Source organism: Leucoraja erinacea, chromosome 17 (assembly GCF_028641065.1).
Source record: "Leucoraja erinacea ecotype New England chromosome 17, Leri_hhj_1, whole genome shotgun sequence".
NCBI lineage: Eukaryota > Metazoa > Chordata > Chondrichthyes > Rajiformes > Rajidae > Leucoraja > Leucoraja erinaceus.
This window is the reverse complement of record NC_073393.1, coordinates 31,131,756-31,159,611: the sequence shown is the minus strand read 5'-3', so window position 1 is coordinate 31,159,611 and position 27,856 is coordinate 31,131,756. Positions and strand designations below refer to the sequence as shown.

Here is a 27,856-nt window from a genome sequence, read left to right as displayed (position 1 = left end):
CCTGTTGCAGTGCCTTTGGCACAAAGGCAGAAGAGAGAGCTGCAATTTTACTTACAATATTCATTGAATAACAACACAAGCAAATGATCATAATGGCTACATTACTGGGAAGACTACCTTTCAACTTAAAAATGTTTGTTCAAAGTTAAGAAAGATCTCAAAGTTCAAATCTTACTTGCATCACATTGTATCCCGTAGATTTTGTTTGGGCTGTTGCCCAGATTTCAAATTTATGGGATACAATGTGGTGCAAGTTTGGTGTCACATTAGTGGACAGAATGCAAATTTGCAATCCTTGGAATATTACCAATTTTTTTTTCAGCCGCATTATTGAACAAAATAGCTAGAGGCACAACACATTCCCATCAAAATGTTTCAGCAATAAAAAAGACTGATTAAATCACTGGTAGATTGAGATTTTGGTTACTATCCAGATGCTGCTCCAAAAAGCCCAATCCCAACGTTATTAGTGCTGCAGCAACTATCAGTTGAACATAGAGACAATTCTCAAGAGCACATTATTTATGAGTGAAGTTGGAAGGCCACTAATAGTAGCTTCAGAAAAAAACCAAAACACAAATTCCATTTTTGAAAAAAAAACATTTATTGAGAATGCTTCATTATCATCAGTCACCCACAACCACTACAAACTCTTTTTTTTTCCAGAACAAAGCCTTGGGAATCTTGCATAGAAAAGTTGAAACAATATAATAATTCTCTTCCTGGGACGATTTGAAAAGACTCAATCACAATTTAAACAACAGAAATTGATAAGCTTTTGACTGGGCCTGAAGGCTCTTACATGCACCTCTGAACTAATTTAAGGAGGGCATTCACGATGCTGCATGAGTACAAGTCCCTTGGGGTTGCTGTGGTTGGAGGTGCAGCTATGTGGTCATCCCATTTTCTCCATACCCTAGAGCAAAGCAGCAGATGGCAAGTTGCTCATATTTCATTCAAGTTGAGCATCGTAATTGGCGCCTCCAGTTTTCTCTAGTTCCTGTTTGATGTATTCCTCAGCCAATTCTTGTTCCTCGCAGATGACAAACTCCTTCGCAAAATTCTACGACAAAAAAAAACACTTTGCATTAGTTTCTTAAGACCTATTCTTGGCACGTTTCCCCTTCCCTGCTCTCCATCAAAGTGGAAAAATAAAGCATTTCTAAATTATGCTTACGTTCATTAGCAGCAAAGTTCACAAAGTTTACAAAAAGCCCATCAATGTTGAAGAATCCCAAGGGAGATTAATTGGTATTTACCAAGAACTCCAAAAACACATACAATACCGAAAGAAAGAACTGCAGATGCTGGTTAATACACTAAACCACACAAAGTGCCATTGTAACTCAGGGAATTAGGCAGCATCTCTGGAGAACAAGGATAGGTTGGTTGTATAATGTGTAGGAAGGAACTGCAGATGCTGGTTTACACTGAAGATAAACACAAAATGCTGGATGTAACTCAGCGAGACAGGCAGCATCTCTAGATAGAAGGAATGAATGAAGTTTCGGGTCGAGACCCATCTTCAGACCGAGAAGGCTCTTGACCCGAAACGTCACCAATCCTTCTATCCAGAGATGCTGCCTACCCCGCAGAGTTACTCCAGCATTTTGTCGATCTTCATGGATAGGTGACGTTTCAGGTCGGAACCCTTCTTCAGACTTAGACATTGAATAATGATACAAGCAGAAAACAAGGAAGAAAATTGCATCTTGAAAATGTGGACATTCTTTGAACACCACCATCTAATATCTGATTATAAAGGATGTACATACGCAGTTATGTGGTTTAGAGCAAACTTTGTTTAAAAATCTGAATTACCAGCAATGTTTTATTGCATTTTGATCACTCCACTAGAGGCCTCAAGCTATTATGGCAAGTGGAGCTTGGGTTTCAAACCAAGGTCTCATTAATTGTTTATCCACTGAGCAATCCATCTAGAACTTTCTCGTGCAAAGTTTGCACTCCAGTTTGACATGGCTTGTCTTTGTACCATAATGCTGTCTGCTCCCATGGCAACCCATGTTAATTTCCAGTATTTTCTTCCATTCCAAAATTCTAACATCCTTTTAAGGAAGCAGGATTAAAAGCTCTTTCTCTTCAATGATTTATCTCACCCACCATTTAAAACAAATTTATTTACTCTTATAATCAACTCATTTGATCGGTACTTCTACTACAGGTAACATCAGCATCCCGATGCCCGAATTAATGGCCAAATATTTGTGACGTGCAATTGGGCAGAATTTTTTTTAATTTTCGACACAAGAACAATTCACAAACTTAAAAATTAAGCTGATTTTTATCCCTTCCAGGACCGGGTGTAGGGGGGGGTGTCGCATTCAAGATGAAACAATTAAAGCTGTCTGTATGGAATTTGTACTTTCTACCTGTGACCACGTGGATTTTCTCCGGGTGCTCTGGTTTCCCACGACATTCCAAAGACGTGTAGGTTTGTAGGTTAATTGGTTTTGGTTAGAATTGTACGGGATAGTGCTGGTGTACGGGGATGGCTGGTGGTGCAGGCTCGGAGGGCTGAAGGACCCGTTCCGTGCTGAAAACTAAACTATAATGCTTCTAAACTAAACATAAATCTAACCTACAATGGTACACTGTGAAGGGACATTCTGTAATGATGTACAAACCGAGCTTATGGAAGATGGAAAGCAAGTGTCCTTTCAAAAAGTAAACAGTATGTCGGTCTGGGGTCAATGCCATATCCCAATAGAAGACCCACAGTTTGTCAATCACTCGAATTAGCTGCAAAACCAGCAGGATGCTCCTCAGCTTCTTCCCGCAGGCTATAAGACTGATAAACGGACTTTGCCCCCAAAGTATTGCCAAAGTATCGCGCACCAACCATCAACCTGGACACACTGCAGCAGAGCCACTGTCGTGCCGCTGCCGATCGGAACGCCTGTTGATGTTTAGTAGAGAGTAGAGTGTTCATTTGTTCATGATATATGTATTTTTATTTCTATTTATTTTTACTGCACACTGAATGGACACTGGTTGAGCAACGTTTTTTTGTTTCCTCTGGGTATGTGAGTACTCAGGAAAATGACAATAAAGATATACAATACAATACAAATGTTCAAACATATACCTATAATGTACAAGGTATAATCTCAAAGTTACAAAAGATGGAACACACACAAGTAGGAATCCCAAACATCTTGCGCAGTTTCTGCATATTCATTGTAATGCAGTGATGAACCACGTGCATACTGTTTAAAACACTTACCCTCCCATTCATTATACCAACAGTCCTTTCATTCTGTATGAGGAGCAAGGACCCCAATACATGTAATGAGCATTTGATAGCCCGAAAAGTCCTCAACATGATTTTTCAACAACCCTCAATAGTTCACTTTGTATCCAAATCAGATACGAATACAGTAAACCCGGAGGGGGGGGGGGGGGGGGTGGGGGAGGGGCAGCAGCTCACGTGGTACCTGAAGGCAGGCAGTTCTTTCTTCAGGTCGCCGCTACCAACAGGACTCCGTTTCCTCCCCTCTCATCAGCTGCCACTTCTTCCTGTTGGCTTTCACTTTGTCTGCTCCCCATCCATCGCCACTATTCCTTCTCCCATCGTTTTGTCCACTCTGCTGCTCCCCCTCCACATTCTCCTCCTCCCCCCACTGCTTTGGCCGCTCCGCCACTGTCCTCCACTGCTGCTGCCTCCTCCTCCTCCTCTACCTCCTCCTCCTCCTCGTAGTCACCGACATCTTCCAAGGGGGAGAAAATTGGCAACTCCGGGAGAGAAAAGGCAGTGGTGGTGGTGGCAGTGGAGGGGAGAGCGGAGGAAAAAAACAGAGGCTAATTAGCCTAAGCAACAGCCGACAGGACGGAGCAGCAGCTGGTGAGAGGGGAGGGAGCCCGATGGTGACTGAGCACGTTCCGTCGTTGGTGCAGCCCAAAGAAAGAACCGCCGGCCGAGGGTACATCATAAGCCACAAAGACAGCAGTGTCAACCGGACTGGTGAAGCTGGTCTCATTGGTGCATCTTGCATCAGTAGGTTTATCCACTATAACCAAAATCGGTTATAAAGGGGTTAGTTGAAACAAGGATATACTGTATTGACCTCTTGATTCTCTGCTACAGCGAGACATCAAAATAACAGACCAATGCTATGCAAAATCGAAAGCCCCGTACAATTTGCTGAAATACTTGGTCAATACAAAGATTCTATAACCAATATTACATTGCACCAAGCAATCTTCATTGAACATGTCCATGATGAATTGAGAAGCCAAATTAATCCCGAAATACAATTAAAATAGTCTGCATTAAAATAAGGATTCCCAAATGTATTACGATGAGTAGACTAAACAAGTGTTTTTCTACTTCATGTAGAAGTATTTTGCCAATTAGTTTGTACTCGGTGTTCTGGATAACACTACAAATGGCAAATCTATGTGAAATAGTAAGAGAATCAGTGAGTGCATTTTCTGCATTTAGTGAAGCCGAGGCTTTTACAAATTAAGTCCATCTGTTTTAGACCAATTCATTACAGCTTACAAAAGTGGTATTGTAAGTGTTAGAATGGTTTCATTTTGTTAGCTGATGCTTGACATTCATGTTAATTTACTCTGCACACTGTACACAGATTGTTCCCAAAAGCTTTTTGCTGAATTCTTTCCTAATACAATACTCAGTTCACAACCAAGTTGCAAGAAACACGTTTGATTACTGGACGTAGTCATTTATTTTTCAAATGAATAGATCTCATTTGAGCAAAAAAAAAAGTGCTAGAGGAACTCAGCGGGTCGAGCAGTGTATGTGGAAGGAATAGACAGACAACGTTTCGGGTTGGGACCCTTCTTCACATTGACTGGGCTGGGGGGTGGGGGAAAAGGGGAGGAGGAAAGCTGGCAAAGCAAAGTGGGGGTGGGATGAAGTCTGCAAGTTACAAATGGCGAGAGGGGGGGAGGAAGATAGAGGGTAGAGAGGGAGGAGACCGCCGCTGGCAGCGGACCCACTCACCAGGCTGACCGGCGGCGAGGCTCCGACGCCACGGATGGAGGTGATGGACCAGGCAGGCAGACACGGAGAAGCTTGACACCACTGATTTTTTTTTAAAAGGACCCCCCCTCCCCCAACGCAATATTCCATGGCCCCAATCACCCAGACGAGGCATTGAGGCGATGAATGACTGTGTGTAGTGAAAATGGTGGTGATCTCATCTCGCCCAGGCCTTCTGTGCACGCACGGGTAGACTGTCATTTTGCATCCCTACCGTGTCACCGGCCTCCCCAACATGCACAGGCGCGGATGGTCGCAAATATTTTTTTCCCCACCCAAATCATCCCGTGAGCCGGATTTCCAGAATTTACTTCATTTCCCTAAAATGACCCGAAGACAGCCAGAATTTCCCGAATTTCGGGTCATTTCCTTCAAAATGGAAACACTGAAGACCTGGAAAAGTGTTCTGGCAATTAAGAGTGGCAACACTGGTGTGGTGTTAGCATTTAAATATATTTTAAATTTATACACAGGATGCAGACTTCAATAACATAGCCAATATTTAAAGCTCTTTGCTAAAAGCCCAAGAAGATAGCGAGCTTCCTCCTTGTCCTTCTGCAGTCTTACTGAAGGTAAGACCACAGTAAATGCAAGATTTTGACCAGATGACAATGGAGGAATCTATTTTTAAGATACGTTGCAAAATATACATCATGGAAATCTTTGTTCTAAAAAGAGAAACAGCATGGCAACAGGCCCGTCGGCCCATTAAGTCCATGCTATTCTTTGATCACCCACACACTAGTACGATTATCTCACTTTGTCATCCGACATACACGAGGGGCAGTTGAGAGGCCAATTAACCTACACATCTTTGGGACATGGGAGGAAACCAAGAGCACCTGAAAGAAACTCACGCAGTCACAGGGAGAATGTGCAAACTTCACACAGACAGCACCAAAGGTCAGAATCAAACCTAGATCTCTGGCATTGCACGGCAGCAGCTTTACCAGCTACGTTACAGTTCCTAACCTTTTCTCACCATCACCTACAATACTATTAAAAATTAATTACACTGGTAGATTAATAGTTATTTAGTTACTGGAGTAGCCATGCAGGGCCTGGATTGTTAATCCAATGACAGCTGGAGAGAATAGTAAATACAATAATAATAGTATATTTTTTAAATGAATTAGAAATAAAGCTAATCTTAATGACAAGGCACCATACAATGACAACCCAGCTCTTCCTTCGGGGGGAAAAAAACCTCCCAGCTTTACCCAGACTGGCCAGAGTGTTCCCCAGACCCACTCGAGTGGTAGAATCGTAACTGGCTCCACAAATCAGGGTCAGTTAGGGGTGGACCATAAACAGAAAATGGGCAAATTTAAACTACGCCCTCGCCAGAATGCTCATTCATTATTTTGCAATTAAGATTTTACCTCAAAAGAAAAACAAAATATGCAATTCTCGAGAGATTTGGTATGCAACAGAAACGAAGCCCATAATGTTTTGTTTCCAATACAGAGAAACATCCCCAATAACAAAACTGGAACCACATTTTACAGAGAACACCAATCTGATTGCATTGAGCTTTCAAGTGATATCAACTACTAATTACTAACCACCACAGAAATTACGTTTTGTCATCTAAAAATGGGCATATTTGTCCAGATCTTTCAACACAATAATCATGTGCACGTCACCCAATATCTCATTAAATAGATGGATGCGTTAATTTGGCTGTGAGAATCCAATTGACATGCAATTCAAACTTCTGAAGAAGGGTTCTGACCCAAATGTCACCTATTCCTTTCCTCCAGAGATGCATTTCTGAGCCATTGAGTTACTCCAACATGTTGTGTCTATCTTCAGTATAAATCAGCATCTGCAGTTCCTTCCTACACAATTCAAACTTCAACAAGTTTAAGAATCAGAGCCAGGAAGTTGGCCTTACAGCCTCTCTAGACTATTCCATCATTCAATGAGATGACCAAATCCATTCTTCAGCTTTGCTGCTAAGTGCCAGTCAGAGAACAGTGAGCACTGTTGGCGAATGTGTTCATAGTCTAAGCCATCAAGCAAAATGTAGCAGGATATTGCGGGACCACCTGTGTTTGAATAGGGAAAACTTCAGCATGAGGGCATGTCTCCCTCCTCCAATCATCACACTCAATCATCATGTTCCGCCCCCATTGCCTGCTGACCGACGTCTCTCTCTCGTCCCAATTGGCGCCCTCGATCAGCAGTCCCACCCCCACTGTCTCGTGGAAAGCGGAGATTTCACCGTGTTTTAAAATCCGGATTACAAAAAAATTGGGGGATCGTCCCCCACCTCTCAAAACAGAGGGGGGACACCTGGCCCCCCCTCCGGAATTTCCGCCCCTGCTCCTCGGATTCTCTCGGGTAACCCGAGCCGAAGCGCGATCGTACTGTTTTTGTTTCAGCAGCTTCAATCCAGAGCCCTGGGGGGGGGCAGAGCTGGGCGCAGCAGACGGCCGGCCAAGCGCTTGTCCACTGCAAGACGGGAGGTGACAAAATGACCTCGGGGGGGGGGGGGGGGGGGGGGGTTTACAGTAACTCGTCATCGGCTTTAATCCAGAGGCTCGGGGAGATGGGGGGGGGGGGGGGGGGGGGACTGATGAGCGAAAAGCAAGGCCATTTTGACATCAGCTCGTTAGAAAGGAAAAATTAAAAAAAAATTAATATGTCAGATTTGTGAAGAATTTAAAGATATTACTCGGAAACTAATTAATCAAATTTTCAGATGAGTGGATTTTTTACATCACGAGGTGAATCTCTACCGGAATATGTAAAAAATGTCACCGTTAACGCGTCGGGTTTTCTAGGAGATGTGAAACGCAATCAAACACACAAATAAATACGGACGACACAGACGACATAAACATCCAAGATCAGAGTTTTATAATAATAGATGTATGTTCTTGAGTAATTTTAACATAAATTACATTTCCTATAAGAAGGAAATCTCTACTCTGCCTGTAAAAAAAATGACCATCGTTAAGCAAATTTGTTCTTGGAAACCATAAAATGCAATGCAAACTGCAGTTTAAAATACGGACCACCCCTAGGCCCATGCCAACCATAAACATCCCATTCACACTAGTTTTATAATAATAGATTCCACTTTCTCATCCAACCCTGCGCACTTAACGTCATTACAAAACCCCGGGGGGGGGGGGGTTACAGAGGGAACACTTCCCCTCCATGTTTTGAGAGGAAAGAGCGCGGTGATGGAAGATGGAGACGTGGCACAGACCTGCGCCTCATCCGCAGCCAGGATCGATCCCGGCCAGGTCTCCGGTGCTGTCCTGTCCCCTCCCGAGTACCCCCCACCCCCCGCGGGTGGCCAGAGAGGTCGGCAGCAAAGATCCTCCGCTATAGGGTCTTTTGTCGGCAGTCAGACGGGCCAGCGCAGAGAAACAGCACTAAACCCAGCTACCTCTGCCTGTCCCGCCAGGTGAGCTTACAACCCTTCCTGGACTTGCGGGAAATATGGTCAGCGCGGAGAAGCAGCGCTGGTATCCCGTCAGTCCAGACAGGGCTGCAGTTAACCCGGTGAGACAGGCAGAGTTGAGCTGCTCGCTGGATTTTGCGTGTGTGTGTGTGTGTGGAGTGTGTGTTGTGAGTGTGTGTGTGTGTGTGTGTGTGTGTGTGTGTGTGTGTGTGTGTGTGTGTGTGTGTGTGTGTGTGTGTGTGCGCGCATGTGGCCGCCAAAAAATTGTGTCCCCAGTCCCCTCCATGTTTTTATAGCAAGTTCCGCTCTTGGCGCTCGTAGCCTTTTACAGAGGCTAATTAACCCACAGACCTACACATCTTTAGGATGTGGCAAAAGCTCCTGGTGGAAACACACACAACCACAGGGAGGACAAGCAAACTCCACACAGTCAGCCAGAGGTCAGGATTGAACCTGGGTCTCTGGTGCTCTGAGGTAGCAGCTTTATCGGTTGTACTGCTGTGCACTACTGTTGTTGATGGACGGTTAACAGTGAGGGAGATAAAGATGTTCTTCCCACCAAATGTATGCCTCCCCCCCTCTCTTTGTAACAATCATCCCACAAATTCCAAAAGATGCCACAGGTCCAATTTATTCTTTCCATATTCCAATAGCTTTTCAGATATGTTTAAGAGAGAAATGCAGATGCTGGTTAAATCTAAGGTAGACACAAAATGCTCGAGTAACTCAGCAGGTGAGGCAGCATCTAGGGAAAGAAGGAATTGGCGATGTTTCGGGTCGTCTGAAGAATGGTCTCGACCCGAAACGTCGCCAATTCCTTCTCTCCATAGATGCTGCCTCAATCGCTGAGTTACTCCAGCATTTTGGGTCTACCCAAGCTTTTCAGATATGCAAGCCTAGCAACTGCTCACCATCTAGAGTTATCAAAACATGCATTTGTCCAACAAGATTAGCAAGAGAAACCAAATTAGTTCAAATGGACTTTGAAAAATTAATGTCAAATTAGCATTCGTTGGCAAATTAGTGTCAAACGGAGGTCATAAGAGAAGTGCAGTCAGAAATGCCCAACGAATGCCACATTCTGGTGAACCAAAGTTAAACAAAATTCTTCCAATAAAGAAATCTGGAATTTATTTTTACAAATACTTCTCTCAGTGGACCCTTTCAAAGTGGCAATATCACCAAAGATTCCAAACCAACACAAATAACAGGCTTGTGCCAAAAAATTATTTTCTCCGGTCCTGACTTTCAAATCCGAACATCAAGTTATCACTGGATAAGACCCATTCACAAACCTTTCAGAATGCTGATAAGCTTACAGCTTACAGTTTTGTTGCACTAATGTTCAAAATATCACTGTATCAGATGGTTTAGGGTCTTGGAACAGGTCAAAAGATCAAGATGGTACAACAAAAGGGGAGTTCATGTCAATCAAATCAAATTGTTATAGGTGTAATCGCAAAGAAGGGTTCAGAAACAGAAAGGCAACAACGTTGATTGCTTGAGCAAAATCAAAGAATGGCGCTGCAGAGAGTTGATCTCCCATGAGGAAGATACACTATGTCTTCAGTGACGACTAAAGGTTAAAGCTACAGAAATTATTAGTGTACAAATGCATTATTGCACTTCATCACATCAGCAATTCTATAAAATATCTTATTGCATACTACTTGCAGTGTACATACTTATTTAGTGTTTGTTCAGTTTTGATAATCCTTTCAAAAATAACAACTTCTGGATGATACTGAGCTTTGAAGAAGTTTCTCATGCCAGTTTCAGGCTAAGCACAAAAGGGCTCACTACAGAAATCAGGCTGAAGTCTTTCAATGTAAAGATCTGTCCCCCCGATTTTAAAATGGTATACAAGATCATCGAGGAAAACATTTAATGTAAACTCTTTAAATGCTCGTATCCATGGGATATCAGGACCCAGAGGAGCAATAGAGGAGGCTAGAGATAATACATCAAGGTGCACAATATCACAGACTCTAACCCAAGTTAAAGGTTCAACCTATTTTTCACGAGAAACTATAATCACTTTTAAAGACAAATCTTTGCAAAAAACTAATTATTCTGGATTTATAATCTCCTTCCAGAAGGGTACATTTACAGTAAAAACTTATTGGCAAATGCTTATAAAATGGATTATGATAAAATATCAGACAGTGTATCAAATGGCTACTTAATTGTGATACCATAAGCAACCTGAATCTCAAAAAAGTCAATCAAGTTTTAAAAAAATGAAAAATTGCTGTCCAATTAGAAGGGAAATGGGGTGAGAGATTGCAACCTTCACGTGGTCCGCCCCATTTCGACAAATGCAATCAACCTGATGTGCACAATCAAATAAGAACAAATAGAACAAGCTGGCCTACAACTTTAGGCTGTGCACGCCATACGCAAGAAGAAGAAAGAAGGGAAATAATGTTTAAGAAGAAACTGCAGATGCTGGAAAATCGAAGGTAGACAAAAATGCTGGAGAAATTCAGCGGGTGCAGCAGCATCTATGGAGCGAAGGAAATAGGCAAAGTTTCGGGCCGAAACCGTTCTTCAGACTGATGTGAGGGTGGGGGGGGCGGGAAGAAGAAAGGAAGAGGTGGAGCCAGAGGGCTGAGTGAGAGCTGAAAAGGGGAGGAGACAGCAAGAACTACCTGAAATTAGAGAAGCCCATGTTCATACCGCTGGGGTACAAACTGCCCAAGCAAAATATGAGGTGCCACTCCTCCAATTTCCAGTGGTCCTCACTCTGGTCATGGAGGTGGCCCAGGACAGAAAGGTCTGATTCGGAGGGGGAGTTGAAGTGCTGAGCCACCAGGAGATCGGGTTGGTTATTGCGAAGCAAGTGGAGGTGTTCGGCGAAGCGATCACCAAGCCTACGTTTGGTCTCACCGATGTAGATCAGCTGACATCTAAAGCAGCGGATGCAATAGATGAGGTTGGTGGAGGTGCAGGTGAACCTAAAACTGGTTACTCAAATCACAACTTTACCAAGTACATGTCTTCACCAGATTACACCAGGGATCCATTCCAGAGAACTGCTCATAACCACAAAACAAGTTCCTACACAGAAGGTATCTGAAGCAGCCAAAAAACCCATGCTGGTCTCTCAAATGCTTGTCCGTATCTGTGGGCAGACGGGCATTCAGGAGGCAGGATGTGTACAATGCAATCTCCATGTCAGCTACAAAGGAAGCCAATCTTAATCATAATTATATCCAGCAAATTAATGTTCAGCAGTGGATTAGAAATCACTGAAAATTATCTTGTCAGATAAGCATCTAATCTCTACTCATGCTCCGTCCATGCCTTACCTATGGGCATTCCTTAATTCATTCCCAATCTAACCATTTTAAATACAACCAGATCTTCTATCTTGTTCCCTTTGCTATTGATCACTACTCACTTTCTTTCAACCCGTCAACATCCACTGACCTGAATTATACCAGTCTACATGATGCAGGCCCTGCCACAATATAGAGGCTGTTCTACATCCAAAGACGTTATTTGACAGCTTAGTCAGCTGTGAGAAATCTCCAATGATTATCAAGCGTTTTTGAATATCACTTAAATTTTAAGTTGAAAATGAAAGCGAACTATATATTTTAAAAATGTTTAACTTTTAGACTCCTAACCTATAGTTCCACAATTACCAAGGAAATGAATGGGTTCACAGATGTTGTACCAATCTAATGTAAATGGTGGGGAATGGAATAGTACCCAAGCAGAGATCAGCAGCTGAGCAAACGGACAGCTAGTATACGGAATATGATGGCAAATCCAGGACTCGTGGATTTGACAACACTTGTACGGAGATCTCGCTATCAGTTCAGCAGGCAAGATAAATGGTTCCATTCAGATTTACTGGCATTAGCCATTAACTTGTCTGAATATCATTGTCATTATTATTTCATAAACAAATACAAAGTAGTTAAAATCTAATATTATTTTAATATAGAGACATCTCACCAAAATTGCTGTAATTCTGCGACTTAACAATGCACCCTTTCCAAAGCTTCAATATTCCCCAGTATGTGAATTGACCAAAATAGGGCATTGTACCCATTGATAAAAAAAAAATCTATTAATGCTCCTGAACTCATCAGTGATGTAACCTGGGGTCATTGGGCGTTTTGGATCTTTCAACCACAGACACCCTCACCCAGGCGACCCAGCCGTGGTTGATCAGACCCCGACTTGTGTTCAGGTGGCATTCGCTCTTCCCCATGGACCTCCTCTCCTGATCCAGCCATCTCGAGGCCTTCTCCGCGGCCTCTGTGGTGTTCATGATGGCTCTTCTCCTCTCCATTCCATTGATGCCCAGTGCACTCAAGGCTTTGTAGAGCGATTACCCTGCAAAACCTCTTCAACCAACCTCGACGGGCATACACCTTGCCTTCCAGCGCTCCTTACAGCCAGGCACGGATATCACTATCAAAACATGGGGGGGACCGGGGATCACAATTTCTTGGCGGCCGCACGCGCATGTGTGCACACACACACACACACACACACGGCTTTTGAGGCTTCAACTGTGGGCCCTAGGGACGGTAATTAGTGACGGGTGCCGGCAGTCGCCAAAAAAATTGTGTAAGGCCCACAGCCAGCGCGGAGAAGCCATGCTAAATGCAGCTCAACTCTGCCTATCTTGCCGGGTTAACCTACAGCCCTGCCTGCACTGACGGGACAACAGCCTGGAGCGTTGGAGCTAGCGCTGCTTCTCTGCGCTGGCTGTGGGCCTGGGGGCACCGCTCCCGTCTGACTCCCAACGTCTCTGGCCACCCCCAGGCGTGGGGGGCCGTGGGCACTCGGGTGAATATGGGGATGGTCCAGTGGCAGTTTGGCAGCGATTGTAGTGCCGCAGACCCGGGATCGATCCTGGCTGCGGATGAGGTGCAGGTCTGTGTCCAGGGCTGCCGAGAGTGGTTTTCGCTTGTGACCCATGACCTGGTCATGCAATTCAAGCTCCACTCTAAGATCTTTGCTCCACCAGGACATCTCCCTCCTCCAATCACTGCGCTCTATCCTCAGTCCCACCCCCCTCTTCTGCCTCTGACTGACACCTCCCTCCTCCAATCATCGCGCTGAATCATCATGGTCCCCCCCCCCCCCCCCCCCCCCCCCCCCCCCATTGCCTGCTGACCGACGTCTCTCTCGTCCAATCGGTCGGTGCGCTCCCTCGATCAGTCGTCTCACCCCCACTGTCAAAAGATGGGGGGACCGTCCCCCACCTCTCAAAACAGGGGGGTGGGGGGGGAAACATGTCCCCCCTGGGATTTCTGCCCCTGCTTACAGCAGTCTATGACCAGCTCTTTATACTTGGACTTCTTCCTCCCGTGGGCCTCCTCCAGACGGTCCTCCCACGGCACTGTCAGTGCCAACAAGACAATGTTTTTAGTTGCCTCTGAGATCAGTAGGATGTCTGGCCTCAGGGTGGTCGTGGCAATGTGCTGTGGGAACTTCAGCTGTTTCACCAGGTCTACAGAAAGCTCCAGTCCTGCGCAGTCCCCAGGATTCCTGACGGATTCCTGGCTGCTGTGGTTCTTGGCAGCTGCACTCCGGCCTTCATGAAGGTGATCATCTGGGTGGTGGGGCTTGCTCGTCTCCAGCTGCTGAATCCCACGCTGATGGCTTCTGAAATGGGTTTAAGAACCTGGTCGTGATGCCAGGTGTACCGGCCCTGCCCAGGAGCCTTTGGGCAGCAGCTCAGGATGTGTTCAACGTCCCCTTGCCTGAGCATTGCGGGCAATCTGGAGATTCCACTTTGCCCCAGATGAAGAGGTTCGATGGGCTGGGCAAGACATTGTACACCGTCTGGACCAGGAACTTGATGCGCTGTGGTTCAGCCTGCCACTGATCAGTCCCTGTGACCTTTTGGTCCATGGCCTGCTCCCACCTTGTCCAAGCCCCCTGCTGCCTCAAGCCAACCACTCTGGTAAACCTCTCCTCCTCCACCGCTGCCCTCACTTCCTGCTGGACCAGCCTGCGCCTCTCCTTCCCCTTGGCCTTTGTCAAACTGGGGAGTTCAGAAGATTCCCAGACCAGCTCTTCCCCGAGAGACTGTTCCCACCAGGACTATGTGGCATATCTGAGACTCAGTTTGCAGCACGGCTTCGCCAGCTCTCCACTTCCTTTCAGTTTTCACCTCCACCCCTGACTGAGCCACCTTGGGGTCGCTGGAGTCCCTGTAGAGCATCACCTCTCTGGCCCGAGTCACCTTAAACTCCTCATCCTGTGACTTCAGGGGCAGCTGGAACTTGGTGTTACCCAAAACAGGTCCAAAGAAAGCAGTGACATTTACAAGTTGATCGGTAAACAACCATTTTCCCCCAGGTGTTGCTTCAAAGGTTGAACATGAATCTTTAAACAATCAACTGGTATAATATAGTCCGATCTTGAACTGCATGATCAATGGAATGAATAGTATTCCCTAAAGCATGAATATATATTTAGACATGTCCAAAAGCATAATATTTGCTTAAAGAAAGCATCATTGGACAAAGGACATTTCCCCACCACCATGGATAATAGGTACAAAAGCACCAGTACAAATTCTCGAAGGAACAGATCTTTCTTCAGATCGAAAGTCCAAATAATTTCACACTATTTTTAATTCACTATACAATTTCTCTAATTTCACAAGATTCTATTTTTAGAATAACCATTTGCAAGAAATCTTATTGGCTTCCCAAAAGGTTGCCCTCAATTGTGAGGAAATAACTTTACTTGGAATTATCTCTGCCTCAGTGGTCATCACAGGGCATCTCTCATGATGGAGAAATTAAAATACATCTAACCCTCCTGAATTAAAACTAAACTGGTTATAATTACATAGCTCTTGCCTCATTTTTCACCTCCAAACTGGGATATTTTAACCTCCATCCAGTCACCCAGAGCTTGAGCCATTAAAATGTACAGGCGACACACGGCACCCGTCCCACTTATTTTAAGACTTGAGCAATTTTCACCTCAGCCAATAGTCTAATCTATTTAAGGTAGTTCTGAGTTTGAGATTGTATCCTCAACTGATTTATTAATAATTACAAAGCATCTTGATTGAGCTTTATCTTGAGGGAGAGATTGCTATCTTGAGAATCTCTCCATGACCCAAGACAGCATTTGTGCTCCACTTACTCTTAATGGCAAAATACAGCTATAATTATTTTCCTTTCCCACCCCCCCTCCCCAATAATCTTCAAATCTCCAATTTTCTCATCCCCCTCACCCACAAATACTGCATCATACTCATTGTTATATTACCACTTATCCACATTAACATGTTTAAAATCTTTTCATAATCCATTTCATTTTCTACACAAGCCCGCAAACTTGCATTATTCTGGCCTTAAATAAATTTACAGCTTCTGTATGATTTAATACAAAATAAAATGAAACTTTAAGACTGACTCATATCTGCACCCAGAAGGGTCGACTGGTTTCAAGGGTTTTTTTTTCCTATCAGCGAATTTTTTTGGCACAATTAAATTGATGACAGCATCTTTTCTTCCATAAGTTGAAAGAAACATTCAGCTTATTAGCTGTTGCTACTCGCTGAAGAGCAAGAAAGCCTGGAATAAAACATGATGTATCAATTCCCCTGGTTTTCACAGAGACGCCAGGAAACAGCTTAATAGCCACATGACCAATATCTGATGGAATTTTATGATGGAGTTGCAAGTAAAATTGAGATCTGCAAACAATGTCTGATTACTATAAAATTAATCAACTATCTTTTGAATATGTTCATGTTGCTGGCTTTAAGCCTATAAAAACAGCATGAACATAAAGTAAATGCATTAAATAATCTAAACATTCAATTGCTTTCTGGCACATAATCTATCAAACTGAAGTTTATCAAATATATATTTGAGGATTTAAATAGGAAACAGATGATAGTGTGGTTGAGAGATGGCATTTCCTTCATCAGAAAATATGTCTTGCCCAATAATAATACAAAAATAAACTGAAGGCATTCTCCAAATAGCAAAAGCTGCTTTTCTCCCAAAGGTCTCTTTGGTTTAGATATCCTTGGATTTGCAAACATCTGTACAATTTGGACGAGCACAAAACACAAATTGTAGAAAGATAAAGGATGTCCCATAGCCCTTCTCAGCCAGGCAATTAATTTTGGAATTCCGGTTGCAATATAAGCAAGTGTTGTAATCAATGAGAAAACAGGTACTAATGAGAAAATTATCCAAATGTATATCTAAATATTCACTGAAGTTAATGAAACGAGCTTCAGATACCAAGCAGAATGTCCCATTATTATTTTGCACAAGTAGCATCATGGACAAGATGCATTTCTAGCCAGATACAAGGAACCGCAGTTGCTGGAATCCTCAGCAAAACACCATGTGCTGGAGGGATTCAGTGGGCCAAGCAGCATATTAAGAGGAAATGGACAGGCAGTGTTTCAACAAAGCAAGCAGAGATAAAGTGTAGTCAGAGACAGTAAGACTGGTTGAAGAACTGGGAAGGAGGGGGGGGGGGGGGGGGGAGATGGGATGGAGTGAGAGGGAAAGCAATGATTACTTGGAGTTAGAGAAGTCAATGTTCATACTGCTGGGGAGTAAGCTGCCCAAGCAAAATATGAGGTGCTGTTCCCTACAAAGACTATTCCCTATTCCCAATACCTCCGTCTACACGGTATCTGTGCCCAAGATCAGGTGTTCCATTATAGGTCATCCAAGATGTCCTCATTCTTTAGGGAACGGGGGTTCCACTGGTCCATTGTAGACGAGGTCCTCACTAGGGCCTCCTTGATATCCCGCAGCTCTGCTCTTACACTCACTCCCCCAGTCGGAACGGGGGCAGAGTCCCCCTTATCCTCACCTTCCACCCCACACAGCACATAATCCTCTGATATTTTCGCCACCTCCAACAAGATCCCATCACTAACCACATCTTCCCTTCTCCACCTTCCCCAGAGACCGTTCCCTCCGCAACTCGTTGGTCAACTCGTCCCTTCCCACCCAAACCACCTCCTCCCCAGGTTGCTTTGTTCTTACCTTCTCCCAACTAATCTACATTTTTTTATGATCTATTTTACATTTTCCTTGATCTCTATTCCCTTTGTCCTGTTTTCACACCTTACACTTCCTTATCTATATAATTCCTTATCTATGTACCTCCCACCCCCCTGACATTAGTTTGAAGAAGGGTCTTGACCCAAAACATCACCCATTCCTTCTCTCCAGAGATGCTGCCTGTCCTGCTGAGTTACTCCAGCATTTTGTGCCCATCTTCGATTTAGACCAGCATCTGCAGTTCCTTTTTACACAGGTAATGTTTTAGGTCGGGACTTTTCTTCAGTTTGATTAATTGGAGTAGGGGTTGGGAGGAGAAAACAGAAAAAGAGAGGTGCTGGACAAACCCAGGTAAGTGATACGTGGATACAGACTAGAAGGGTTGGATTGGGACATGAGTGGACTAAGTGAGAGAGGAAAAAAGTGCCATAAGAGAAAAGATGAGTGAAATGCAAACCCAGTACACTTACTCAGGATATAGGTGGATGCGGACAGGAGCAAAGAGGGATAAAATGGAAATTGGGTATTTCTAGGCAAGTATGTTTTCCCTCGAGGTATACAGTAACAGAAAATTCAAGGAATTAACTTGAAGAACCTTTGTACCAACCTGTCCTCTATGTCGTGGCAATCCCGGCACTCATTAAAGTGGGGGCGGAGGGGAACAAAAGTGAGGCTTCTGTTGAGGACAGACCGTTCCGTATCTAGTGTGAAGACCAATGTACTAAAAGCCTACTTAAACATCCAATCTACCTGTGATACCACTTTCAAGGAACAATGCACCTGCACTCTTAGATCCCTCTGCTCTACAACACTTCCCAGAGCCCTGCCATTCACTGTGAAAGTCCTGCCCTGGTTATGACTTCCTAACACTTCTTACTCGTCTACATTAAGCTCTGTGAACCATTGCTCAGCCCACTTGCCCAGCCGATCAAGTTCTTGCTGTAACTTTTGAGAAACATCTTTACTATCAATGATGACACCCGTCGAAACCAGTCTTCAGACCCTGTGCAAATGTAAAGAAAAATTCCTATTTCTGAACTGCAACTCCATTGCAAATTTTATAGAAACATAAAATTCTTAAAGGATTGGACAGGCTAAATGCAGGAAAAATGTTCCCCATGTTGGGGGGAGTTCAGAACCAGGGGTCGCAGTTTATGAGTAAGGGGTAGGCCATTTAGGACTGAAATGAGGAAATACTTTTTCACCCAGAGTTGTGAATCTGTGGAATTCTCTGCCACAGAAGGCAGTGGAGGCCCAGTCGCAGGATGTTTTCAAGAGGGAGTTACCTTTAGCACTTAGGGCTAAAGAAATCAAGGGATATGGGGTAAAAGCAGGAATGGGGTACTGATTTTAGATGATCAGCCATGATCATATTGAATGGTGGTACTGGCTCGAAGGGCCAAATGGCCTACTCCTGCACCTATTTTTCTAAACTTCATCTACATCTCTTTTCAAGCTCAATGCAACAACCTCCACATGGTTAGATTTCTAAAGTGCAAAAGTGGAGTCTGGAAAGACCTACTTACAGTAATTCTTAAGGGATCTATCAAATAAGATTGAGGATTGAACATGAACATGTTAAAAGCATCAAATTAAAATATTAATTCAAACTTGTTTCTAGGCTCAAGTTTTACCCTGGAGACTCAAAACCGATGTTGTAAATTTTGCATGGATACTCCAGAATCAAGACATTTCTTTTTAACACATCTATCCCAATGCACACCCGGCCTACATCATCCTAAGTCTCCTCAAACATGAGGTACAGTACAGAGACAACGAAATGCATTACAGAGACAACAAACTGAGGCTACCCAAAACACTGCACCAAACTCACAAGTTTCACCAACCGCATTTACCCTTCCGTGCTGGTAACTTCCAATTATTTTAAAATGTTCATCAATTTCTCTGCAGCCTCCCTTTTTATTTCAGCAATCCTTTTAATCAATAACCTTTCAGATACCTCTGCTCCCCAAAGCATCTCAAATATATCCATTCCACCTAGGCAGCCATACCTGCTATGGCCAGAAAAAAATCAGGAAATCCCACTTTACGTGAGAGGGCTTGCTTTACATCTCGTTCCTCATTTAAAATACAACCTTAAAATCTGGATTAACTTTTCATCAGCCTTAATATCATATTCCTCTAAAAGGTCTTCAGATGGTTTACAAAGCTAAAGGCATTGTGTTAGTACAAAGCCCATCATTGCAAAACACAACACCTACTACAAACTCTTGTTAAGAGTCCACACAGCACAGAAGTATATAGGGGGGTTGCACGTAAGGTCACTGGGTCAGAGGGCTTGACGCACGGAGCCGCTCAATCCATCTGGAAGATATCCGTCACTTCCGGTATATGCTATTAATGCAAGAAACACGTACTTTCCTACCTGTTAAAAACCGCCAAAATGTTGGATTTTTATGCGGAAAAAAATTGTGGAAGTCGGGGTAAGTGTACGGGGTAAGACATGTACCCAACTTTAGAATTCCAAACGTGAAGCAAAATCAAGGTAAAGAGAAGCGAGAGTTGAAGGGACAACAGCAGCTAAAGTGCTTGGTAAACATTGGCTGTGAAGATATCGTAATTGAAAATATTGGGAATTATCGCATTTGCTCACTGCATTTCATCAACTAAGGCATTATTTGTGTTTTTTCTTGATTCCTTTGGTATCTAAAAAGTCTCAGAAGTGATAAATCTGGCTGTAATTTTTTTAAATTGCCCATGGTTCCCAAGTGTGTTTTTACATACAAAATGAAAACGCATCTGAAGAAAAATTTACAGCCAGATTTATCACTTCTGAGACTTTTTAGATACCAAAGGAATCAAGAAAAAACACAAATAATGCCTTAGTTGATGAAATGCAGTGAGCAAATGGCCAATGTTCGCTAAGCACTCTGTCTGTTGTTGTCCCTTCAGCTCTCACTTTTATCTACTGTCATTTCTCCTCACTTTTGGAATTCTGAAGTAGGCTAAATGTCTCATACGCTTATCCCAATTTCCATAATTATTTACAGCGCAAAAATTGACATTTTCGGCAGGTTTTAACGGGCCTGCTACGCTGGAAACAATGGTGCCTACCTGCAGTACATCGCATGTAATCCACTTGGAGTAGCGTAGCAACAGTACGGGTCATGGGTCGTGACCCGACTGCCGTGAAACCTCCCTATAGACATCTCAAACACCGATGTTGTAAAATATGCATGGATATTCAGCAATCGAACTTTTCTTTTCTGACCTCGATAATTTGAGGCTCATCCTTGAAAAGGCAGAGCAAGAAGAAAACAAATCAGAATTTGCAGAATCTGGATTTGGAATGGGTGGGGCATTACCAATTGATGGTAAACTGAATGACAGCACTGTTTCTCTGTTGCACAATGCCCCTAGGCAACATAATTCCCACAAGGACAAGGATCTTACATAGTTACATAGAAAATAGGTGCAAGAGGCCATTCGGCTCTTCGAGCCAGCATCGCCATTCACTGTGATCATAGCTGATCGTCCCCAATCAATAACCCGTGCCTGCCTTCTCCCCATATCCCTTGATTCCACTAGCCCCTAGAGCTCTATCTAACTCTCTCTTAAATCCATCCAGTGACTTGGCCTCCACTGCCCTTTGTGGTAGGGAATTCCACAAATTCACAACGCTGTGGGTGAAAATGTTTTTTCTCACCTCAGTCTTAAATGGCTTACCCTTTATTCTAAGACTGTGGCCCCTGGTTCTGGACTCGCTCAACATTGGGAACATTTTTCCTGCATCTAACTTGTCCAGTCCTTTTATAATTTTAAGTTTCTATAACATCCCCCCCCCTCGTCCTTCTAAACTCCAGTGTATACAAGCCTAGTCTTTTCAATCTTTCCTCATATGACAGTCCCGCCATCTCAAGGATCAAATATCGTGAACCTACGCTCCTCTTCACATGTACATCTTTTGACCCTACCACTATATCCAAAAGATGTTGGACAAGTAATCTGATCTAACATAGGATGAGCAGACATATTATAACTAAATACTGTGAAGACAACAGTCACGAGTCTTCATTCCTCATTCACAGAATTAATTCGTCTCTCTGCATCCAGTATGCAAGATATCATTCCACCATCCCATTAAAAAGCATTTAGCTCTTCTGGAACGCAATTCACAAGAGTAAAATTGCACATGGACCACCAAGAAATCTTTTCTTCCTTTGTCCGAGTTCATCAAAGTTGATTGCTACATTCAAGGACTTCCTAATAGCACCGCTGTCCATTGTTTTATAAACTGAACCACTATTGTCTTGCCCAGTTGCAGATTTGTGCAAATGTATTTCCACAGTACAGTGAGACGGGTAGATCCAAGATATTGGCGTGTAAGAAGGAACTGCAGATGCTGGTTTAAAACAAATATAGACACAAAAAGCTGGAGTAACTCAACAGGTCAGGCAGCATCTCTGGAGAAACCCTTCTTCAGATGAGAGACAAGATCAAGATTGTGATCTTATTCTTCTCAGAGTTGGTAGGCAAGTTTTTACTGTTGAATCAAACTTGGCAAGTTGCTGCATTGAAGAGTGTACATTGGCATAATGTGGTTCCAACACAAAGAGAATGGAAGCTTTAAATATTGATGAACCATCAGTTCACCAGGCTCGTTTGTTGGAACTGGACTCATCCAGACAAGTTTAGGTATTCCACCATAATCTTTCTTGCATCTCGCAGATATGGAAAGGATTAAGGTTGGTTGCCCAGAATATCCTGCTATTACTGCCCCAAACATTTTTTATGACTGACTTCCCGATCAGGACCTGGATAGGAAATTCAATACTATTAGTAGCAGAGAGGGGCAAATAGAAACGCTATCGGAAAACTACACTGCATGACACAAATTTACTTATCGTTTAATGAAAAACATCCAATTCCTGTGTATGCAAGCAAAGATGGAATTACCCAAGAAGTAGCAAATGGAACCGAACAATGCATGATCGGTTCACTTGCATGTGGGCTGGTAACTGGCCATATTGAACATGTCATGCCCTGCAGCCAAACCATACTTGAACAATATTGTGCTTCATTGATCATTTAGCTGTACTAACCTTGGCGTGTAACCTTGGCATTTCTATAATCTGTACTGTCAGGATTTTCTTTAAAGATCTCAATTCTTGGTATCTTGCAACAAATTAGCTGGACAAAATCTATTAATACAGCAATGACAAAGGCACCAATAGGAAATGGAGAAGATGGATAATTGCTGTTAATGGCTTAAAATGATTGCCAACCAAAAAAAAGTCATCAATTTTACATTCGGCCACTTAATGCTCGCTAATGAATGAATCAGACCCAAGAAATATGGGTTGACCTTTGGGGAGGGGGGAGGGGGGGGGAAGAGAAAGAGGTTGGGCGAAATGACAAAGCATGTCTTCAAGCAGTTCCATTGTCACCAGCCCAGATCAAAAGGGAGAGACTCCTTAAAAAAAGAACAAAATACCCATATTTATAAACTTTTCAGTCTTTGGAAGAAGGCTTTGGCTTATCCAGAGTGGCCTGGCAGTAAATAAAACTAGATCTTGCCATTCTTAAAATCAGGCCCAAGCTGCAATTAACATAAAGCTATTGCTCTGGAGATTATTCAAAGTGCAAAAGCTGGAGTTTACAGTAAGCCAAGTAAAAAAAAATTCAAATGTTCAGTTTAAGGAAATATAATTTTTGCAAAAATGAAAGTTTGTTTTCATAATCATACGTTATTAGCCAAGTATGCTTTGCAACATACAAGGAATTTGATATAATAGTCATACCAATAAAAAGCTACAAGACACACAAAATACATTTTAACATAAACATCCACCACAGTGACTCCTGCACAATCCCCACTGTGATGGAAGGCGAGAGAAAAAAAAAGTTAAATTCCTCCCTTCTTTGTCGGGGGCCTCGAGCCTTCCATTGATGGGACTATCTTGGCTCCCGTAGCCAGCCCTCCACGTCGGGGCGATCAAGCTCCCGCATCGGGGGGGGGGGGGGAGGAGGGGGGAGGGGGGGGGGAGGGGGGAGGGGGGAGGGGGGGGAGGGGGGGGGGGGGGGGGGGGAGGGGGGGGGGGATCTCAGTTCCCCAGTGCCGGGCAACCTCAGGTGGGGGCTGGTTGAACCTCCTGCAACCCGAGCTTCCCGACATCAGTCACTACCCGAGACATTGTATTCTAAATGGTGTGATTGGATTTTGTTCAAAAACATTATCTTATTTGTACCAGTACGGAAGAAATGATTGTATTGTACATCTCCTTTTGAGACGTTTTCAGATTAACTGATGCAAGACATAGATTTTTAAGACTACATTAATTCTTTGCATCAGGCAGACGGTTTTCCTCAAAACACTTGTACTTTTAGTGAGCTTGCTTCATAGTTGTTTAAAAAAAAAAAACAAAGTTAACCATAGTGCAATGGTAGACCAGGCAACAACAATTCTAATTATAGTACAATGACTAGAAACCGACTGTTCATTATTTTTCCCCATGGCATGCTATCCAGCACAAGGGAGCAAGTTTTGATTCATTGGAGACAGACCACTAATGGAAAGTGCTGTTCTCTTATGTGTTCGTACAAGTTTCAGATGAAAGCCAATTTAAAAATTTCATGTGCAAAATCCATCAAGAATAAACCTGACATAATTCACAAATGCAAAATCCATCAAGAATAAACCTGACTTAACTCACAAATGCCACCGATAAGGATTCATTTGTGAAATTTATAGGCCAGATAATATATTTTTTTAATACACATAATAGTATTGTGTTTACAGGTCTATGATGCTGCTGCAAGTAAGAATTTCATTGTTCCATCATTGGCTCATATGACAATTAAATACCCTTGACTCTAATTTTAAATGGCCCGTTGAGTCAATGCTGATTCAAACTAAATTTATTGTAATGCTATTCCCAAGAGAATCCCATCAACACCGTATTCCCCTCCACCAGATTTCACCCCTCACCCACCCACATGGGATAATTTACAGTGGGTAGTTCACACACCTTTGGATGTGTATGGAATCCCATGCAATTAAAGAGAGAAAATGTAAACTCCACACAGTCAGCAGAAGTCATGATTGAACCCGGGTTGCTCAAAATATACAGCAACTGCTCTACCAGATGTGTCACTCAGCAGTTATAATACAGAAGATCCAGGCCACATGTTCAAGCCAAGAAATGATCAGACCTTCTCCTCCACATTCATACAAAAAGTTACTGAAACAAAGTGAGAGGAAAAGATCAATCTCACTCACTGGACATTGTCAATGTTTGCAAAATTGCACCAAAAACACAAAATCCTGGAAATATTCCATTGATACACTCCAACCTGGAGTTAATCTTTCAAGTCAATACACTTTCATGATAATTACAGCGATAGTCATACAAGCCTCTTGCCCAACTTGTTCATGCCAACCAAGATGCCCCATCAATGCATCCCATTTGCCTGCATTTGGCCCATATCCCTCTAAACCTTTTCAATTTATGTACCTGTCCAAGTATCTTTCAATTCTTCAAAGGAAATGTTAGAAATTAATAATATAATTTGTCACAGAGAAGAATATCAGATATTCACTTTGTTCATTCTTCCCAAAACCTCAGCATGGACCTCTATCCCCACTGTTGCTGCCTAAACTGCTGATTCTGCATTTTCTGTTTTTGCCTCAGGAATCTGCAAGTTTTTCTTGCTCTTCATTGAAAGAATAATTGGATTGGTCAACATTCATTATACTACCAAAAGGATTTAAAAATGGGCTATATATTAATAAATGCACGGCTTAAAGCAACTATACCAAGTAAACTACATACATCGTTACACATCGTCCGGGTTGTTCACAAATATGCAATGATTAAAAGCAATGTTGGTGTGCATTACTTGGAATGAATGGGCACCATGCCACCATTTGAATAGCGCATGAATAATTTAGGTACAACTGCAGTTGTAAGTATAAGGAAGAAAGATTTAATAAGGATTTAAAATTAAAAAGGTAAAACTTACCTGTACTACTTCCTTTACCAAACTTTTATCGGTACTGACTTTGGCTCTCTGCAGTACAGTAACTCCATCTCCAATCCAAGTAATCAGAGCAAACTTGGCACGTTTGCTCATGGCATCGCCAGTGATGATCCGATGAAACCCAAATAATATGCGGTCATCTGCCAGCCAGAATGGCAATAAATTACAATCAGGACAATTTTGAATCTAAACACTCAACTGCAAAGCGAGGTGAGCACTCACAGGAGAATAAATGGGTTATCAATTAAGAAAAGACAAAAAATGCTGGAATAACTCAGCAGTCAAGGAGCACCCCTGGGGAACATGGACACGTGACATTTTGGGTTGGGACTCTTCCTCGGACCGATTGAGGGGAGGGAGAGAGAAGATAGCCAACAAGACGCTGGACTTTGGTTACATCCATCTCCAATCAAAGGGAAATGGTGGCCGATTCTTCCATTTTAAATTTCTCAGCTAGTTGAACCATAAAAATACAGCCATGTTCAGTAATGAGTCAATCTCCCCAAAACTCTCACATGATGGCAAGAATGAAAGAGTGGTAGAATGAACACAAATGGCCATCTACTTTAAAAAGTAGTTTAAAAAATGTATTCTAATGGCATCCAAAGACAGTATTAATATCCGGGCTCATACTATGGTCCAGCTTAGAGAATTTGAAAGAATTCCCCAGAGGAAACTCGTTCTTCACTCATCAATCCCTGTTCAGAATTTGCAGAACATCGCCAGTTGTGGCCACACCTAACAATGACGGATGGAACAAGGAAAGCCATGCAAAACAGGCAAAAAACAGTCGACTTGGAACCAAGCCTATCCATCCAATAAAATACTTTAAACCACAACTTTTTAAGTATCTGAATGCACAAACCATGCGTCTTTGCATAGGCAAATGATGCGGCTTTGTGATTAAAAATTACAATAAAATAGTCTCATTGTCTTCCTCAAACAAAATCCAAGTTCCTTATGGCGACTATTAGATTTTGACTAACGTCTGTTGGCTTGAAACTTAAACTATTGCAGATTGAAAGCCAACCATTTCTGTTGGGATTTGCAAGTGTGAAGTCAAGCGCCCTTTGGAATTGTTTAACATGAATTAGTTGCATGTTACGATTATATGCAAAGGGATATTAACATGCGGCTGATATTTAGAGTTGATAATCTTGACATTAGAGAAATAAAAATTGGCAAGTATGAAATTAAAGTCGGCAAATACTGTGCCATTAAACATTTTATGTTACTTTAAAATTGTAACAAAATGTAGCCGAAGAAGGAACACGATTCAACATCATTTACGCGTTACTAATTAGATGGAACAACTTCTGCCTTTGTGGTGTTAAAGTTCTATTATGTTAAACGTGGCAGTAAATTACAAGTACTGTATTTGCGGTTATAATAAAATTAATCATTTACTAAATCCCCAGCCCGTTTCGTGGATCAGTTAATTTTGCGATGCCATTCGGCAATCGGTGCATAATCTTAGATCTGGCTAAATCGATTAGCTTATTTTTCACGTTAAAATATGTTCACCCATCGACCCCTCTCCAATTTGTGATACCGAGTGCAACCAAGTTAAATTGTTGCAATTTAATGTATCCAGTCCCCACCCCACTACCCAAAACTAATGTTGCGACAATTAAGAACCATTGGCAAGCTTAACTCATACAGTGACAGGGAGTGCCCTGAAAAAACCATCACATGACGAGGTGGTCTGGGTATACGGGTTTTTGCAGAGCAAGGTAGGTGGGCTATTGACTACCACCCATTCTCTAGGTGTCCCACATATCAATATAAATAACACAAAGCACGTATAATCATAAAAAGCCAGAAATCTTACTTGTGCATTGACGTTTAAAATCATCGTACGATGTGCCTTGAGTGCCAGGAACAATAGTGTGCTGGTCGTATTGAAAAATAACCCTGAAAGAAAGAGAGAAGAAAAAACACTCGAGATAGATATACAGTAGATCTGAATGATATGCTGGCACAATTTGGAGCTGAAACCAACCAATTGACATCGCTGTTGTCGTCTCGGACCATATTATACGACTCTCTGCATGCTTCTTTATCAATCTTCGTTGCCATTTGAGCGATGGGTAAATCAGCTAGCGAACTTCTGTGCAATAAATCCCTGATCCGCGAATCAATGGACTAACGGAGGCAAAAAACAGTAATAGCGGTCTGCAGTTGTGATGGTGTTTTATACGAGCTTGGGCTGTGGCGGCTTCCACTGTCTCCGATAGCAAGTCTCAGACATACGTTAGGGAAGCACCCACTATGAGACTGCAGATAAATGCAAGCCGCTTTAGCGGATGCATTTCAGCCCCTTTTTACCGGCTTTGGGCGTGATGATGTCGTATTTCCGTCTATGTGATCTCTGCCTTTGAAAGG

General features: G+C 42.8%; 1 protein-coding gene across 1 annotated transcript; it reads right to left on the bottom strand.

Moving 5' to 3' along the window:
- Positions 1-585: 585 nt before the first annotated feature.
- cotl1 (coactosin-like F-actin binding protein 1) lies at positions 586-27,801 on the bottom strand. The gene is made up of 4 exons (XM_055648919.1): positions 27,474-27,801; positions 27,303-27,385; positions 25,454-25,611; positions 586-1,063 (listed from the first exon to the last, which is right to left on the bottom strand). The coding sequence occupies exons 1-4, from the start codon at positions 27,548-27,550 to the stop codon at positions 953-955; spliced, it is 429 nt and encodes a 142-aa protein (XP_055504894.1). The 5' UTR covers positions 27,551-27,801; the 3' UTR covers positions 586-952.
- Between the last annotated feature and the right edge of the window lie 55 nt (positions 27,802-27,856).